Source organism: Ambystoma mexicanum, chromosome 2q (assembly GCF_040938575.1).
Source record: "Ambystoma mexicanum isolate Mex_15411 chromosome 2q, UKY_AmexF1_1, whole genome shotgun sequence".
Taxonomy (NCBI): Eukaryota; Metazoa; Chordata; class Amphibia; order Caudata; family Ambystomatidae; genus Ambystoma; species Ambystoma mexicanum.
The window spans coordinates 1,346,739,462-1,346,759,608 of record NC_090924.1 but is presented as its reverse complement, the minus strand read 5'-3'; the positions used below and the strand labels follow the sequence as shown (position 1 = coordinate 1,346,759,608).

Genomic DNA, 20,147 nt, shown 5'->3' with positions numbered 1-20,147 from the left:
ACAGGTAAGCTTGGCTATTGTGGGGTTGGGGGCTGGATGGTGTTTTTTTACTTCCAGTGTTTTTTTTTTTCAGTGTTTATAAGCATTTTTCTGCAGGCCTTTGTGTGGAAATGGATCTATTTATTTAAAGGGGGTGTGTAATCCGCGCTATGCCACTGTAAGCCGCTTCATGGCGCTGGAGGGAGGGGTGAGGAGTGGAAGGGGAGACAGGTTGAGAGGGATGAGAGATATGGCAGATTTACTATTTTTTTTATGTCGTCAGCGCTTCAGAAACTAAGGGGTGTGTAACTGTGTTCTCGTTTCGTTTTAAATTCATTGGAGAGTTTAGGCTGATGTGTCCTGAACTGCCCGCCTCCTTGACTGTTTGTGTTGGCTGGGCCTCGACATAGCTACTGCTGTCGGGATCAAATGGGACAAGTAGGTGGTTGGCCTCTTTATTGACGAAAGTGTGCAGCTGCAGCCACCATGCACATTCCGTACTTGGCCTCTTTGTGTGGGGGAATTTCGGAATTAGCGGATTTCGGTGGGTGATGCTTAGCTATGTTAAAAGCAGGTGTTAAAAGCAGTGCAGTCAGTGCCCATCCAGTGATTGTTCTTTCTTCTCTGGGGGTGCTGGTAGAAGTCTAGCCTCTCTGTTCACTCAGAGCTCGGCCATAGGGCCTCCCACACATTCGCTGCTTGGCCTCTCGGTGCCTCTCCCCTGGTGAGGTGAACTCTGGAAGGCCTCGGCAGTCAGTTTTGTGATTCGTTGTCTAATTAGTAATGCATGCCCTGGGCTGGATGTAGTGGCGGCTGCCCGTTTGATATGCTGCGTGGCCAGGCCTTGGCTGGGGAAGAGTACCCTATAGAGTTGTCTTATGGTTATTGCAGCCCTGAATCAGTGGCATCATTTTATGAAGCTTAGCTGGCAATTGTATTTTTACTTCCCTTATTGCGTCTATCAAGGAACTGTTTTTTTTGTTGCACAATACTGAAATTATTGTACTGCGAAATGTGTACTTAAAGACATTTCTACAAGGTTTTCTATTTTTGTGAAAAATGTCCAGTGTTGTAATTAGAAACATTGGATCCAACTAGACTTCTTAGAGCCATTTTTCTAGGAAATTGTGTGCTCTTAAAAAGGTTTAAGTAATTCTCTTTCGTCCTTAGCCTTGAAACATGTTAATTTCCAACATTAGCTCTAGGCTTCATCCTACAATATTACAATTGATAGCAAAGCCTGCTGAGGAGGCCCAGCTAGTCTGACCCCTAGGTAACTGTAATAAAGACAACTTCATAAAAAATAGCTTTTGTCCCTAAAGTTTGCCATTGTGCACTTGTTACGACAACTCCGTCCACCCAAAACTCCGCCTCCATGACCCGCCCACCTAGGGCCCTGTGTCAGGTGCTGCCCACGGGGCCCTTTGCCTTAAATCTGCCACTGCCCACGCCCTGCCGCCTCCACACGCATCGCCGGAGAGAGTTGCACATTTCGGTCCTTACAAGTACACTCCCTCGCACCCATGCAATCAAAACACCAGCAGCTCAACAGGAAGGGGCCTCACAGACCAAAACTCGCATTGTGATTGAGCGTTCGCCAATCGGACACCTCCCTTTGTAAAACACCATTCCAGTGGCCACTGAAAAGGTCTTACCACACCGGCTTTAAGACATTATTTAGAAGCACTCTGTGTGCCCTTTGCTGAAATCCTGTTATAAACAAGAAGCATTGACAAAGACCACATTTTTGGCTTGTGCACAAGTTGTAAGCACGTGCAAGGCATGCTATTAGATGCACAGGTACCCACCATTTTCCACCTGCTACCAACAATGTCTTGTTAGTAACAGTACAGTTGTGCCTGGCAAATGCCTTTCCCATGCCTTCCCAAAAGCCCAAACTGTTGCCATTGCCAATGCTCGTTGATAAAGCATTTACTGGCAATGCTCCACGTACTTGTTTTCACCTCACAAAAAAATCAACCAGCCCTAAAAACGCCAGGCATATATTTGTATTTCTTCAGTGTGCCCCGTGAAAGGTTGCCTGCGTAATGCAAATTAAAAATAAATAATCTGCAAACTTACTAGTTTATTTATTTTTCCAAGATAATGGACTATGGTATATTTAACACCCAAAGAGAACGTTAAAAAACAGTGAAACAATTCACTCCGTGCATGCACCATTAGTGAAAGTTAATGTGTCACTGGACGTGCATGGTCTCCTATGGCAGTAAATTCACTGTGTTCCAATCGCATGCAGGCGTTCACTGTGCCACGCCATTCAAGTATAGCTAGGCAAAGACATGCACCGATGTGACAGTGAACATTATCCGGGCCCAGCCCATCTGGCTACGGAAACGCTTTCGATATAGTGCCTCCAGCCGGCTTCACCACCCCGAAGCGCCATAACAACCAAAGTTAGCAATCTCTTAAATGGACTAAATGCAAGTACGTGGGTCTGAGTCGGCCCTACCAGTACTCTCCCTGCAGGTTTTACACAGGGCTCAGAGGAGACCACTCACCTCGTCAAGCTATCTTACCAGACAAAGGAAGCCTCCACCCAATTTAAATATAGTAACCAGATGTCTGTGCTGGCAAACCTGCATTCTTAACACACTGCAGCATCGCCACTGTGCATTTTTAATGACTCAGAATTATAGTATGGTAGAGCCGGTGATTATGGATTCTGACAAAAGGCTCTCAATCAAAATCTCCATATCCACCCTCACCCTCACAATCCACTTAATTTACAGACCCCCCAGGCCCACTGCTTTCCTTCGAGGAAGAAACTGCACAACTCCTCTCAACCAACACCAAGCCCTCCCCCAAAATCATTATTTTGGGAGGTGTCAACTTCGGTCTGATCGACCCCTCCGATACCCATGCACATGCCCTAGCCAATACCATTGAAGGTCTAGGCTTCACCCACTGGATCTCAAGCCCCACACATGATAAAGGTTGCACACTAGATTGGTTAGCAGATTTCAACTGCAACCCCAACATACTAGCTAACGCTCCCTGACCTTGGTCTGACCATAAGGGTTTCACATTAACTATTACTAAGATAGTACAATGGGGAAATCTCGACCCAACCAGCACCGGTTTCCCTCTCGAGAAATTCACACAACATCACTCCAGCCAACCTACTCTCCCCCCCAAACCCCCCCCGATGCTACCTCTAACAGCCTACTCGCATGCAAGGTAGCACACCCCTGACAATTCGGAAAAACCCAAACCAAAGACACACCTGAATTCTTGGTACACCACCAATGTTAAAGCCTTATGCACCACAAAAAGAGCAGCTGAGACTGCATGGGAAAAAAATACCTTCAGACGTGATGAAACAGCAATTCACTAACCTTTCCAAAAAATACAAAAAGCCATTCTTCAAACCAAAAGCGATGCATACAACGTGAGCTAATTGCATTAAAGACCTCCCTTGGCGCTGGAACATAAAAAATATTTTTTTTTAAAAAAAATAAAAAAAAAAAAAAAAAAAGTCCAAAAAAATCTCTGTACTCCAAACAAAGGCCACATCAAAATAAACAAATCTCTCGCCGGCTGAGCAGCATCTAGACCAGAAGCCCCTCCTCCACCACCCATCATCCATCATCTCCCACTGGTTTGAATTCGCCCCAGTCACAACCACTGAAAGGACCAAAATGATTAAAGGCTTGAAACCATCCAGATGCCAAGGAGACTTCTGTCCTGCCTCTCTTGTAAAACACTGTGCCAAAGAGCGCGCCCCTTTCATTACGGCGCTGATCAATAACCCCTTCTCAACTGACAATGTGCCAGAGAACCTAAAAGAAGCCTAGGTTTCCCCTCACCCCCACCTCAAGAAGCCTACACTAGACGCCAACATTCCCACTAACTACCGCCCTATCAGACCGTAACTTTCCTCAATACTCCGCACTGCCAATTTGCAAATCTCAAAATTCCTCGAAACGTACAACCTCCTCAGCCTACGCAAATCAGGGTTTCGCGCTGGGCACTGAACGGAATCCGCCCGCCTGGACCTAAAAATCAAAACAAAGAAAGGAAACCCAGCCATCCTCCTCTTACTTGACCTCTCAGCTGCCTTTGACTTGGTCAATCACAAAATCCTCTGCCAACACTTCTCAGCTGCCCATTTCTCAACCAAAGCCATAGTGCGGATAGAGTCCTTATATTACAGCACAATGGGAGTATTCTCCATCTCTGCTGAAGCCGCCCCAGTCACTTTCAGAGTGCCACACGGCTCATGTGTCTCACCAACACTATGCAATATCTTCACTAAGCTCCTCTTTGACCTCCTAGAAGACTTGGGTCTCACCTACACCAACAATGCGGATGACACCCAAACCATCCTATCCATCTCCGGCAACTATGTCATTGACTCTAACACACGATTCAAGCCTGCATGGAACGACACAGACTATGCCTAAATGAGAAAACGGAACTGCTCCTTATTAGCACACAACCGCAGCTAACAAAAACGACTCCTACAAATCCTTCATTATCGACAGGAACAACCTCACCGTTGCTAAAGAAGTAAAAACCCTGGGAGTATTCTAAGACTCTGAGCTATCCCTATCTGGACAGGTCAAACAATCGCATCGGCGACAGCATACATCGCTAAACTAATCAATGCCTGCAGGCCCTTTCTGACCGCCGATAGCTGCATAACATTTACTAGAGCCATTATGCTATCCAGGATTGACTATTGTAAATCACTCTTTGCAGGCTCCAGCCACCCACAATATGAAAAGTGTCATCCAGAATAACGCTGTAAGAGCCGCTCTAAACATCTCTAAAAAGACAATATCTCCACAGCTAGACTAAACATCCACTGGCTACCTGTCCAAGAACCTATCCGGTTCAAAACACTGTCCCTGACCCACAAATGTCTACCAAAGACTGCCCCGACTTACTTGTCCAGAAAATTCTCCAAAGCCCAATGCATCAGACCAACGTGGGCTGCCTATTCACACTTACTCACCATTCTCAGATACAGGCGTCAGAAGGCCAGAGGCAGCAGCTTCCCTGTGATCGCTGCCAAACACTGGAATGCCCTGCTCCTAGCTCGAAGACCAGATACTTCCTTCTGGTCCTTCTGCAAGGGCCTCAAAACCTGGCTCTTCTCCCAATAACTCCAAAAGTAACTGAACCGCACAACTCTATAATCATGTGGCAATTGTCAACGCCACAGACCAGAAACTCAGATCTATGCACTTTATTGTACCATCTATATTTGTAACCACTACTCATGTAAATCAGTGCCCAGATGCCCCTCGGTTTCGGTGCGTTTTATAAATATATAAATAAAATGGGGCTGCCTCTTCAGGGCCTGCTCATGGGCGCTGTCTTTTCGGGAACATACTGAGCCTCTCCATTATCTTAAAAGGACAGGGCACCGTCTCTCCATGTGCCTGCTGCTGTATGAGCTAAGTGCACACTACACAAGGCTTTGATTTGTATACACTGCACAAGGTGCTGACTCTTCAGCTCCTGGTTGCCCCTAGGTGCAGGCTCGCCATGGTCCTGTCACCGTGATCTCAGAGCTATATGAAGGGCTACTGGGCTCTTGCTCTTCTTTGAGGACCCTGAAACCTGAAGTTTGCTTTCACCAGGAGCCTGCCCCAGAGCCCCGGTCACCCGAGAGGAGAGCAAAAACAAAGCGGTGATGCCTGGAAGGTTTAGAATGAATCTTTGTTTTTGCTTTGTCACCCCGAGTGGGACGGGTATGCCCAGACGTGGGTCCCGTGCCTGCTGGGCCTAGCGACCCAAGCACTACTCACTGATGAGGCCCAACAAGGCCGAAACATGTCTGGGGATGCTTGTGGTCTCGTGCAGAAGGGGTGTGACCTAGCAGTTTGGGCTGGACTGCCCCTTTTGGGGTGGGGCTAAGCCTGATTTGCATATGTTCTTTTCCCTTCTGTAATGGCTTGGCAGGCGAAGAATGATGGTCTGGAGGGTTGCCCAGAGCAATGCCAGTGGTTAAGATTCATTCTAAACCTTCAAGCCATCACCTCTGTTTTTACCTGAGAGGAGAGTGCAGTCATGGACGGGGGACACCCATGTATACGCAGAGGCTGGGAGGTGCACGTTTAACGGGCAGCAGCAGCTGAGAAGTGCATCTGTACTGGCTTTAGCTTACTCCTGTCAACAACAGAAGGAAACGTCAAACACACAGGCAATCTGTGCAGACAGGGAATGGACCCGACCCAACCCAATAGTCGGTCTAGGCACCGTAGGGGCTGGCTAGGGGAGGATGCACACATACTACTGAACTTTCAAACTTTACTTACCACAAGTTATGGACTTCCAAACTGGCACGCATGGGTCTCTGCTTCTACTCCTTCGGGCTAAGCTAGGCCAAACACGCCCTGCTGGCTCACACAGGCCTTGGCTGGCTGAGAGGGCTTAAACTAACACTCCAGTAAAAAGTCCACACCACACAGCTCTGGCTCTCGTGCCGTGCACCCACGTGATCTGACCCCACCAACACATAGAAATGTCACTGGCTGACAGACCGCCAATGAACAAATGTTAACCCCACTGTGTTACTAGGCATATCCTGTGTCTGCTTACACTGCACTGTTTGCGCATACATTAAGGGGTACAGCTCTAGCGCCCAGCCAGCCTCCTTTCACTACTAGTTTACAGTTAAACTAACTGCACAGATCCTATGAGCTCTTTGCAGTATACATAGCAAAAGCTGCATAAAAAGCCACGCAATGCGAATGGGATAATCATTTAATTTCTGTAGCTTCGCTGCACGTGGTCAAAGAATCAATCATATATGCTGCTGCACACGGGTTTCTTCATACTTTCTGAAGGCCAAGAGGGGTGTGGGAGGCTCTTCAGCTCCTGCCCTAAATAAGGAACCGCCACTGTCTAGAAGAGCCTGGATAGATTGACACTAACCACTACGGAAAGGTACTTTTATCTCCCCAGACCAACTGATGCCATACAACCATGACTATGTTACAGTAACTGTGTATAAAGGTTTATCAACACACCAAGAAGACATTTAAAGCATAATGGGTCACATGCAATGGATAAAGGTTGTAAGTTACATTTGCAGAAGCAAGTTCCCCAGAGGAAGAGTCTGCTTACTGGGTGATGCCCAATAACCAAGAGCTTTTTAGTTTGATCTATTAGGAGCCGCTTACGACACCTATGAGCCAAAACTATTGCATTGGAGTACAGATTGGGAGGAATGACATAAGTAGGTACACAGAGTCTAAGCGTTATTTGGTTGTGTTCATGCCCATTGCCTGCCCTTGGCCATGCTAAACCCTATGGCCACTCCCACACATTCCTGCCTATGCCTGCTCAAAACACCACCTCATGAACTCTGAGGTTGCTTTAATCAGCCTTGCCATCAGCCTATGCATTCAAACTGCCTGCCAGTGTTTGTTCAAAGCAGTATTCTGGGAGTTAATTACTTAATTGGAGTTGTAAAAACGCTACTGCTGTAATAAAAGTGTCTTACCAGGCCTGCCTTCAGCCACCAGATTTATAAGCATTCTTCATGTCCTTCACTGATGTCCTGTTAAAAACGAGCATTGGCAAAGCCAACATTTTCGGCTTGCGCGTAGGTTTTAAGCTTTCGCCAGGCACTGCTATTAGATGCACCATTCTGCACCTGCTACCAACAATGGGTAGATAATACCACTAACTGTGCCTGGCAACTGCTACACAGAAGCCCAAACTGTTAGCTGGTGTTCATCAGATCTTCATTTCAATTTCAAAATATAGTTTGTCCATTGAAAAAAAAAAGACCAAAGAATTTTTGGGGAATTGGTCCTACATTGGGTCCATTCCTCCTTAGCGGAATGCATCCCACCCCATATCTGCTTGCTGCATTGCCTGGACACTGGGCCTTGGTCGCGAACTTTACGACACCAAACTCCTGAGGCATTAAGGATGACCATGCAATATCTGAATAACAGCGCTCCAGCCATTCAGCGATCTAGGTCTTAGAAATCAGTCTTCATTTATTTATATTTAATTAACCAAAAGCCCTCCGGCATCAGGGAGCAACACATAAGGACAGAACATGAAGGTATGGGTCTATAAACAAGAATTACAGGAGGAAGGGGGATTACTTAAATAGCAGTGTTCTAAGGCTTTCCTAAAGATTCTTAATTGTGTTCCCCTGTCAGAGGAGAGGAGAGGAGAGAGTTCCAAACTGTAGCCGCTTTTACTCAAAGGATCTTCCCTGGCCATATTTGCACTTGTACTTTGGGATATATGATTTACTTTTTATTGGCGGACCATAATGCTCCGATTAGACAGTACGGAGGTGACAAACATTTGTCAACGATTGATCCCACTTTAAAATGTATGCGTTCCTGGATTGGTAATGTAGATTTTTCTGTAGGCCGAGACGTGCTCCTGCCTTGTAAGTTTATTAACAATGCATAAAGCATTGTTTTGCAGCACTTGACATTTCCTTAGGCTGGTAGATGAGGCTCTACTTAGTAATGCATTACAATAATCCAGCCTAGATAGAAATCTGGCTCGTGCAATGATCGCGCTGTTGTCTCTGGTGATATATGGCTGCATGTTTTTAAAGTGAAGGGAATAGTTAGTTTTTTGTCAATTGATTGACTTCGTCATCAGAGTTTAAGGAGGACTCCAGATGGATACCCAAGGTTTTCACTTTACTCTGAATGGGAAGGCAACTCGGGCCTATTTGGAAACTTGCATAGGCAGTCCTTTGTTTCCCTCGTGCAGCTTTTGAACCAAAGTTCAGTAACTGTCTTGTTGCCATTGATGCACAGCCAATTAGATGACATCCAATCTTCAATATGATGGTAAATTGTAGTAAGGGTCGCAGAATCAGTTGTGTAGTCTCCTGTTGTTTCTATGACTAACGGGGTGTCGTCTAGGTTGTTGGTAGAGAACACACCCAGGTTGTTTAGGATGGAGCAGAGAGGCCGGATATAGAGATTGAATAGGATGGGTGACAGGCTTGCCCCCTGTGGTACACCATACCAGATTGGAGATGTGGGTGAGCGGGCATGACCACACAGGATTCATGAATCCCAATCTGTTAGAAATGAAAGGAACCAGTCAACTGCTTCATCACAGTAGTGAACAAGATGGTGCATGGTTTGTTTGAGAATGCCGTGGTTCACAAAATCGAAAGCTGCAGATAAATCTAGCAGTGCCAGAATACCCAAATAACTTCCGTGATGCAGAGCCCATGCAACTGAACGTCTACCAGTGCAATCTCAGTGTTCCAATTGGGCTGAAAGCCTGAATGTCTAAAGTGAAGGATCTTAGTTGCTTCTACAAATGACAGACTGCATATATGCAGCTTTATCTAAGATCTTGGTCTTAGATTATTGAGATCTTTAGGGTCAAGATTGGCTTTCTTCGGCTGGATTTAGGAACCTTGCCGCCTCTAAATGAGGCATTTACAAACCTTGTGGGAAATGGAACAAAAAGCTTATGTTCCAGGATAATTTTCGATATTATGTTTTCTGCGCATGCTGTAAGCCTCATGCGTAATAGAATTTCTTCCATTTCGACGGCAGATATTAGAGAGAGGGGAAAGAGGGGGAAAGAGGGGGAAAGAGGGGGAAAGAGGGGGAAAGAGGGGGAAAGAGGGGAAAGAGGGGGAAAGAGGGGGAAAGAGGGGAAAGAGGGGGAAAGAGGGGGAAAGAGGGGGCTTGTCGGTTCACTGTTAGTATCAAGCAGTCTTAAGATTTCAAAAAGTTTCCTGGAGCTGTTGGCAGCTTGTTGTATTTCAAGGTTATAGAAATTCTTGCTTTCTATCACTTTGCTTTTGTAGATTGTCTATCCATTTCCAGGCCTCTTAGTTTTCTGCAGATTGATGTTTTGAGCACGTGGATTCTAGTCTCTGCTTTTCACTCTATAATGTGCTCAGTTCCGAACTGAACCATTTTTGATGGCTAGGATTATTCGTAACTAATCTAGTTTTAGGTGTGGCTCCCTTGTCCAGCATTATGGTTAACTTTTTTTTATATTAGGTGGGCAAGTTGTTCAGCAGAATCAGTACTAGACGTTTCCACCATGGGGTTTATCTTTTTGAGATTTCTGCTAGTGACTGATTTTGCAGGATTGGGTCGCTTAATGTGTACTTTAGGAAGCTGAATGTGCAGATCAATGGTGTAATGATCGGACCAAATGCATGGCGTCTCTGATCAATCTTAGTTGTAAGGTTTCTGGTAGACGCCTATTCATTCAATGTGATTTTTATCTGTGGTGGGTTCATCATTAATGACTTGGAAGCTTATGCTGTTCAAAGCTCTCTCAAGTTTGATTGCTTCTTTGTCCGATTTGTCCCCCTTCTAGCGGTTAAGAACACCCACAAAGAGATTGGTGCTGTTTGCGCCTTCTAGAGAGTTCAAGGTGTTGGTTATTTCCTTTGGGCATTGCTGAGGGTGGTCCGTATAACAAGACAATATTTAGAGAGCTATTGGGATTGGATGTAATTTTCGTAAACAGAATTTCACAGTCCCGACAAGAGACTGGGGATGTAAACAGGCCTAGATTAATCTTTGCGATAATTGCCACCCCAGTTTCCCTATTTCTGCAGAGGATGAAATACCCTGGGGTACTGCTAGACTGACAGCAGGACCACTAGTGTCCTTGATCCATGTTTCCGTCAAACACAATATATCTAGATTACTGTCCACTATCATATCGTGAATATCGCTGGTATGATTATTCAGCAATCTGATTTTAAGGTGAGCCATTTTTTGAATGACTCCCGACATGTTTTTAGATTTAGAGTTGGGGATTCGTGTTGTTGGTTGCTTAATATTATCTTGTCTTCAGGACAGTCTGCAGTAGTCTTCATATCATAAATCCTTATCATAATACCAGAGTTGGAATCCGTTTGCTTCCCTAGATATTGTGCTGTCCTCTCGTCAGAGCGCAAAGTGTGGGGGTCTTTGGTGATGTTGGGAGATGTACCATTTTGCTGTGCTTGTGGCGAGGGACTGTTATTGTTACAGATGGTGGCGTGGCCATCTGTGTCATCGATTGAGGGATGGCAATGAGTGTTTTCTTTCATGTTGTCTACTGAGTTCTGTCGGTTGTGTACGGCATCCATTTTGGCAAGTTTCAGTCTCTTGATAAGTGCAATACGATTGACCATTAGTGTAGCCAATGATAGCGATTCGCCTTCTAGGAATCCCATTTTGAGAGCGGCAAGTTTGGGAGTCTTACTTTATTTACTTCTGTGGGGGAAGATAGCGTAGTGCCGTGACACTGATGACCAGCGAAGATGGTCTTGTCAATGAAGCACTGGTGCTGAAGCACCTGATGCTTCAAATAGTAGGAGGTGGGATTGTCATGCCCACGCCTCTGGGGCACGCATTGGCAACCATCATGGACTACTTGGTACTCATTTATCCTCCTAATATTCCTTGAACAACTCCTTTTCACGCCTTGGTCTTTTGTTTCAAATTGCTCAACTTTGGTTCTTTCTTATTTTATTCAATTAACTAAATCTACCATAATGCACCTGGTTACAGTCCTCAATTCCTGGCTATTCTCATTCATTGTTATTGGGACCACAATCCCCAGAAGCCCTAGCGGCCAGTGCTGCTTCCACCTGCTCAGGACCAGAGAGGGAGGAGGCAGGTTGTCTTTAGGTGTGCGGCTCCAGGTGCTGTCAATTAGCCTGCCTCAGAACAGGGCAGGGCTGTATATGCAGCTGCCTGCAGAAGCACAGTGTCTTGCATCTTGAGTTCTCCCCGCTCCTGTTTGCCTTGACCCTTTACTTTGTATGCTGTTCCTGTTGCTGCATTATCCTGTTTTGTTCCAGTGCCCTTTCTGGGCTCCCTGCCTTGCAGCCGATCACGCTCCGCTGCCTTCTACTTACAGCCCTTGTCCTCTGGGCTTCCTGCCTTGCAGCCTATTACAGTCCTCCGCAGCCCTCTACAGTCAGCGGCCCTGCTCCTCTGGGCTCACTCCTTGCTGCCCTGCTCCTCTGGGCTCCTTGCCCTGCAGCCTGCCTCACTCCGGCTGCCTACAGTCTTTGTCCTCTGGGCTCCCTGCCCTGCAGCCTGCCTCACTCCGGCTGCCTACAATCCTTGTCCTCTGGGCTCCCTGCCCTGCAGCCTGTCTCACTCCGGCTGCCTACCGTCCTTGTCCTCTGGGCACCCTGCCCTGCAGCCTGCCTCACTCCGGCTGCCTACAGCCCTTGTCCTCTGGGCTCCCTACCATGCAGCTTGCAACCCTCTGCTGTCTCCAAGCCCTTGTCCTATGGGCTCCTTCCTTGCAGCCTGCTCCCTCTGCTGCCTTTAGCCCGTGTCCTCTGGGCTCCTTCCTTGCAGCCTGACTCCCTCTGCTGCCTACAGTCCTGCTCCTCTGGGCTCCTTACCTCGCGGCCCTATTCTTTTGGGCTCTCTGTCGCCTACTACTAATCTCTCTGTCCTGTTCTGTTCTTCTGGACTCCCTGCCTTGCAGCCTACTACAGTCCTCCGCAGTCCAAAACAGTTTGCCTGCACCTAGTACCACTCTTGACTGCAGACCTGCTTTCTAATTTGCAGCCCTTCTGTTTTCCTGACTGCTGCTCCTTGTTCTCTTCCTCGAGTCCTCTGTACTCCACCTTAAGTTATCTATTTCAGTCTAACTGCATTTCCTTCTGCTAGATTGCTCATTGACTTCCGTTTCACTGGATATTTCTGTTCTTGTCTTCTCATGTGTCTTATGTAATCCCTTTGTACAGAGCTCACCTGTTGGTTTCCGGCAGGCAACCTCTGCCCCTTCCTTTGTCGCGTTTTCAGTGTTAGACACCCACTGCGATTGTTCCCAGCCATGAGCATACAGCGTGGGACTCTGTTATAGCAATCTGTGCAGAAGGCTGGAGTTTACTAAGGTTCGTGGGACACTCTTTCCCCATTTCAGCATACACCCCAAGAGGGAATACAGTTTGTTTGTACCTTTGTATCTTTTGCCCCTTTTGGCTCACAGCTACTGTTTCCTAAACTTCTTGCTTGTTGAACTTCCTGCTGTGCGCTTATCTGCTCCCTTACTTCAGCACAGCCACCCAAACCCTACCTGCGTACACTGTGCCACTCTTGACAGAGTGCCATTCGTGACAGGGATGCTGGGACATGTAGTTCCTTGGAAACTACACTCTTGGCAAAAGATTAAACACAAGTATGTGAGAGTGTTCAACTCTCTGAGTCAACAGTAAATACAAAGTACAAAGGCAACTGTTCAAATTAGGGGCCGATAAACAATTCAAATCTGGCTGTAGTTGTACAAAAGGAGCTGCGAGTGAGTGGTAGTGAGAATTCTTAATCCAGCACTGGCTGGTCAAAGTGAACACGAGTAAATAGAATAAGTCAAAGTGCAGTTCAGCATTGTCTAAAAGCCATTTGTCAAATTCAGAGCAAGAAAAGGTCTGTCCACATCAGCCCAGGGGCAATTAGAGATGATCATGTAAGGGAGAATCAATGACATGGCAAAGTGGGTCTCTACCACCTGAGCAGCAGAACTTTTTTTCGCAGCTGCGTTGCCTGGAAACAGGAGCGCAAGCTCAGTGGGAACACAGGTGGTTTGATAGTGACAAATAGTCATGAAAAGGTTATGAAACTTCCCCCAAACTAGAGCCATTCTGAATGTATTGCAGTATTGTACAATAAAAGGCACTTCACTTACTTATCCACTAGTCCCTTTGGTTCAAGGATACGGTAAACTTCCGCCGATGTCTGGGGTCCTTGCAGCTTCTGACCGTTCAGCATCTCTTTCTCCAGGTCTTCAATACTCTTGAACAAAAAATAAACCAAACCGTTCAGAACAAAATGCCCACCTTAGTACAGCTTAGTCTAGACATGTCATCTTGCAGAGCGGTTTTTCCCATGCCATTCGTGGGCATGTCATACAATGTTTCTTGGAATTCAGACTTCTGTCCATTTTAAATTTAGGAAAACTGCAAGCCACAGAATTCAAAGGGAAAAAAGACTGATCACCTTCTCATGCATGACGAGGAAAAACTTGAGCATTGCATTTGCTGTCTTGGTGAGCATGGCCAAATGATGCAATTCACCTGGAATGCTCGCCACCTAAAAATGAGCGCCTACAGAGGACTCCCATTTCAGTTTCCAGAATGTATAAATCACTCTACAAGCTTCAGAGTCATTTTGGGTCGTGTGTGGTAAATAACAGACCCCAAAAAAAAAAAAGAGCTTGAGCGAAATGCCTGCTCGACTGTTCGGACTACATGAGAGGAAGGTTCACTTGACCACCTGATGAGCAGTCACCCACGGCTTACTTCTATGAAGGATTTCATGTTCGTCCTGTGCCCTTTCTTAAAATCGGATCCAATCGCCCTGATCAAATACTTTGGACAAGGTTGGTTTCTAAGTGTTGGTAAAGGTCATGGCCATAGCCTAGAACTGTATATTCTCACACGCTTCCCTGCACCTCATCCCTCTCCCCCCCACCCCCAACCTTATGCATCCAACCTGCCCTACTCTGGTATCTTTTCACCTTCTCTGATGTTTCTCATCTTGCGGTTCTACTGCCTTTTCGCACTAGGTTTGCGGCTGGGCAGATGTACAGTTTCATCAGCAGTCGGTCAAGGCTTTGCTGTAGTGGGAGCTGCCACAGTAGCTTTGGTCACACTGATTTTCCCATCCAAGATTGCCTCACTTTTCACAAATGCAAACAGTCCCACCAGACCGCAGCGCCCAAGGTGACCTTATAATGCTCAAACATCAATACCAAGTCTATGTTTTAGGAAGAAAGAAAAAATAATTCCCTTCACAATTGCACTTACTTGGGTGCGAAGTGCATTTTATAAATGCTGCTTAACCTGTGTTAATTCCATATCACAAAGGGACCGACAAGAACGGTTGTGTCACAACCTGTTTGACAGATGACACACCAGTAAGAGCTGCTACAATCAAACTTAGACAAAAGTGGGAGGAAACGGGCAGAGGATGTCGCCGTTAACCACCAGTGCAGGGCCACAATTAAGCCTGGCAGAAAGCGGAGTTCGGCATTATCGTGGGTAAATGCCTCCACCAGGTTATTGCCTGAGGGAAAGCAGAGGATAACAAGTTGGGGAATATTATCCCAAGACAGAATGCCCACCCAACGTCTGTAAGTCTGCTAGCACCTCGTATGCACAATATTTTAACACTCTGCCAGCTTCTGAGGTTACAAAGCTTTGCGTGAGACCTATAACAAAATGTATTGCATTACAAGAATTGGTTAGTTTAGTCAAGGTAAATAACTTCCAATTGCTAATGAAGGCCAAGGACACCTTATATGGAAAAAGCAACTGTTTCAAACACATTGAGGGGTAACCAAATCGAAATGTGCTTTAAATCACAGAATGGGACCCAGCAGAAAAGCCTTAACAAGGGTGATCCCGGCACTGGTTGAACTGAAGGTAAAGCCCACTATAACCTTCTGGATAGACTCATACATACAGCTCAAGATTGTAAAATTACTAAGTACCTTTCCAGTTTTGACGAATGCTTCAGACACCTTGCGGTTCCGACCACCGTAGCAGGTGGTTACAAGGTCTGCCACACCGCAGCTCTCCAAGAATGTTGCGGTAGACACTGGTCCCTTGCAGAAGATTTTAGCAAATGCGATCATCTCCATGAGGCCAAGGCGGATCACTGCAGCTTTCGTATTATCGCCGCACCCCAGACCGTCGCAGAATCCGGCTGCCACTGCCACAATATTCTGAACGTGGGGGAAAAAACATTTAAAAATTAAACTGACATTAAAACTATCTGCTGCCAAGAGGGGAATAGCAAACTGGAGGACGATTGGCCCAGATCAAGCAAAGCATATTTATTGGTACAAGTTGTGCAAATTGAGCCCATGCACAAAATGTGAACATTTTGTTGAGTCACAAAGCTTTTCATTCACATTTTGCACAGGAACGTTTTAGGGATAGTTATTAGAAAAACCTTTTAGAAATATTCATTCATTTAAAAAAATTCAGTGCCACTTTAGAAGTACCAATGTAGGAGCAAATGAAATTTGAGAAATTTTTGAACAGCTGTGGTTAGGCAAAACCCTTAAGGATTTCTGGTTGGTGGCTGCAAATTTTGGCCTTCCACCCCTTCATCAATCCAACTTCCTGCAGCCCCTCGTTCAAGTTACCGACACAGTACAAGCTACGGACCTACAGCACACAATTTGCTAAGTGCATTCAAGTTTTTCACCCTTGAAAACTAGGTGCATCTTTCATCCACAAGTTTCATATTTATGGGGGATTAAGTTTAGTTAGGACCAGAAAATCCTTTTGTACTCGGCCCAATGGGCTTTGTATGTAAGAATACATCTTGAGGCCAGCAGCTACTTATGAGGTACGGATTTGAGGGTTAGCAGGTCTTGGTAATGTTGGCAAGTTACACTTTGTATAGTGTGTGCGAGTAGTTGGCTTCAAAGTGCGAGGAACAAAGTCCGATAGCAAGCGAGAGGCAGAAAGCAAGAACCAAGCTACAAGAACGTCTAACAAAATGCTTTAACCAGAACCTGCCTAGCAGGCGCTGCCTTACAGGGTAGGATCACCGCCTCATTCCTCTTTGCAAAAACACAGACAATGGAACCAAACCTCAAGCCAAGGTATGTGTGGAGGTATAACAATGGCAAAACCTCCTCAATGACAGGTACACCCCAACAGAGCACATATACCCCCCCCCCCCGCCCAAAAAAACACAATCAGATGAATTTCCAAAGAACCCCCGAGGGAAAAGTCTTTAAAGTCTATAGAACATGCAAATTGTCTGGTACAAAGAACTGCTTCTAAAACTCACCACATACGGCAGAGAAAATAGGACAAAGAAGTTGCAGACTCAATATATAGTATCAAAGGGAACGGGGTGCTAACAGACATTCAAGTAGAAAAAGGGAGCGAAACAGGGATAATGCCTACACCCCATCCTATCACATTCATACACAAACCACCCATCATTCTTGATTTGTCTGGTATGTCTCTGCTACATGAGAGAATACTGCTACTCCCTTGGCGACAAATTGGTCTTTCTAACGAAGACAAAAGAAGGACTACTAAGACTTGATCATGGAAAAGCAGTTAATTGTCCTTAAAGTTGAAAAAGAAACAAAAACATGCAAAGGGATGTTTTCTAAAAGAAAGACATCACCAGCAGTAGAATGTTTGTAAGGAGATACCCTAGAAAAGACAGGACTCCCAGCATCCCTCACTACTGGTTAGAGAAGATGGGAATTTAGAGAGCCAAAAGCTTGCAGGTCTATACACCAGGGACTAATTCTACGTGGCTCGTGAAGGTTCCCACAGGTCATATGGTACAAAAGCCAAATGGACACGCACGGACCCATCTGTGACTCTCTATATAGCGAGATCCCTGCAATTAAACCAATTCTTGCATTTGGAAGTGAAGTATGGGCACCAACCCAAAACCAAGATTCTGGAATAAATCTTAAACTGAAAACATACGTTTACTAGTCTGAACACAAGTCCTCAGGAATAAGGCACACCCACGACTAGAGACTAGCCATGCAAATCCAGAACTGTCTCTAAGCCAGATAATAAACAACCATTACAACAGATCTAGGCTGAACCACAGCTGAAAAATTACATACAAAAACATTTCAAATTGAAAGAAGCCAAAGAAGAATGCATGGCACACTGGGAATTTAATATTTTGATTTAAAATGCCAAAGTATACATGTGGTTCAAAGAAGCATCCGTCTACAAACGCACATGTTTCCTAAAAATGATATAACCTTTACCTCCCAGGTCATCTGAGGTTAGTAGTTGTAGGGGACATAGTCCATCAAGCAGCAAATTTGAGAGGTGGTCATGCCCCAGAACCCCAATAAATTTGATTGACATCCATAATTTTTTTATATATATTTTATTGATCCCCAAAATGTTATATAAATTTGATAAGAGCCCCTATGCAGGCTATAAATGGATATATTGAACCCTCTATACATTTAATGGGACTCCCAAAAATTTAATCGAATCCCAAAAATGTTTTATATAAAAGTATCAAAATGTATTGGCTATAAAATAGATAAGCCCATCATCCGTGTATAAACAGAAAATGAAGCCCATGCATTTGATTGCACCCAGAATAACCCTATACACTTGAGATTGCTTCCTCACCCAGCAACATCAAACCTCGCAATAAAATTGATAAAACCAGTATCAGCCTGAATAGATGACAGCATGAATCCAATGCGTTTGTTTGCACCAAAAATAACCCTATACATTTGCGTTACATTCATCACCTAATAACATCAAACTTTGCAGACAGGAAATCACCCCCCGGCGGTATTCTATTCTCAGGTTCCCAGCTTCCACACAACTATACCGCGTGATCTTGTGCAACTTCCCTTTCTTCTCTCTTTCAAAACACAAGCCAACAAGAAGGCTGTAAATGACCCATAATCACTACATTAATCCGGGGGTGGCCGCATACACATATATAGTTTGTTTTTCCTCCTGCATGTGGTCCGGTTGAAAGCTTCAAGCATTTCAGCTACTAGGGTTGATAAAATGGGCCCCAACAAGCCAGTTGATGGGAACAGCAGTGGTTTGACAGCACAAAAAAGCACCCAAACTACATATTGGGATTTCAAATTCTTGTAGCCGTATAAATATAGAGTGGGTTTCGTACAAGCGGAAGCCCACATGCCCAGTCGGATAATAAGTATTGGGTATGAAGTCGCTGCTTGGTAAATGTTTCATGACTTTCATTTTATTTTTTTTAAACTGCTCAAGCAGTTAAAATCGGGGTTTGTGGCAATTTAACAGAGCATAGAATAGGGGCGCACTGGACGCTTATATGGCTGGAGGGGGCTTCTCTTACAGTTTGCTGAAGAAAGGAGCACCTGTCAGTCCCAAACAGGAACTGGCCCTGGGCCCTGTAAGACACAGCACCTATGATATCTCTAAACAAGTTAGCCGTTAATAAATGCCTGGGTCTAACAATGTATAGAGTATAACACTAGTGGTTATAGGATTGTGTAATAAGTGCATTCTAGATATTGGTCTTCTGACCAGAGCATGTGATCTCCAAGCATGCTCGGGTGGATTTTCAAAAACAGAGGCATGGGGCTGGGGGGTTGGAGTGAGGGGAGGGGGGCGCTGTTGCACAGCTCGCGAAATGGCCGCAGTCTGAGTGCTCCGGCAGAGGCTCGGGGAAAAAGCATACATTTCAGGGTTTGGCAGTGTCTCTTATGAAGCAAGGAAGCAATTGCCGGAGCTCCTGCCACGTATATTGATGTAAACTGAGGTGCGGGGAGTTGGGGGTGACCATCTGTGTGCATCATTGTAGCAGCCGGACCCCTCCCCCCCCCACGGCACCCGCCATTTTCGTTGGACAGGGACCTGCTGTGGGGCCGGAGTGCTTCGCCGCCTCGCTGACCCTGTTGCCCGCCTCGCTGCTCCTGGGAGGCCAGTGCCCTGAGGGCTGTGATCAGCAGTGTCCAGGCAGTGCACGCATCGGCGTGCAAGGGGTCTTGCCTTCGCGCCGGGCTCTGGGCTGGGCAGCCGTCCGGGTCCTCAGCCGCCTGGTGGACGAGATCTCATGGAGCCTTGGTTTCCAGGACGGCGGCAGCGTCCCACCCTGGCTTGCCATTTTGGCTGTGGCGACATCTGTACACCGAGGTGAGTCGGGGGCCCTGGGGTGAGTCAGTGGCAATTCTCTGGCCCCCCGGATGGCTGTGGGCCCCACCGCAACATTCCTGGTGACCTCTGCTTCCCTTGCCCCCTCCCCTCCCTGGAGTGAAACAAAGTGTTCCCCCTGTGTTTCTGGGCTAAATGCGGCTCCTCCAGTCCCATTGTGGAGCTACCTATCTCAGGACTCTTGAGGCGCTGCTACAGGAGAGGGCGTGATTGGAACTTAGTCTACTTTTTACCACCTGGCATCAGAATAGCAGCTTTGGGCGGTGTGATCAGTGGGCGCCTTATACCCCAGCCTGGCTGTTCCTCCAAAGCCTGCCTAGCATCCTGCTGGTCCCAGTTCCCTAATCTATGGACAACGCCTGGACAGTTGGCTTGTGTTGGCCACCGTGGGGGGCGATTCGGGTATGGGGCCGCCCCTATGATCCATGGAGGCTGTTCCTTGTCTGAGGCGAAGTGCCTGTTATGGTTTAGACGCACTCATGATATAGTGTGGCTGGCGTCCTACTGAGGCGATGGGTTCCCCCCACCGACCCTCGCATCATTGTGAGCT

General features: G+C 46.2%; 2 protein-coding genes across 4 annotated transcripts in view; one reads left to right on the top strand and one right to left on the bottom strand.

Moving 5' to 3' along the window:
- OSBPL10 (oxysterol binding protein like 10) overlaps positions 1-20,147 on the top strand; it is a 2,898,140-nt gene that overhangs the window by 1,132,059 nt on the left and 1,745,934 nt on the right. The window lies entirely within an intron of this gene.
- The window catches only part of GPD1L (glycerol-3-phosphate dehydrogenase 1 like), a 255,694-nt gene that overhangs the window by 7,900 nt on the left and 227,647 nt on the right, over positions 1-20,147 (bottom strand). Inside the window, exons 6-7 of the mRNA XM_069648809.1 lie at positions 15,421-15,654; positions 13,615-13,721 (exon numbers count right to left, since the gene is read on the bottom strand). Of these exons, the coding sequence (XP_069504910.1) occupies positions 13,615-13,721; positions 15,421-15,654 (341 nt within the window). The remainder of the gene's footprint in view (positions 1-13,614; positions 13,722-15,420; positions 15,655-20,147) is intronic.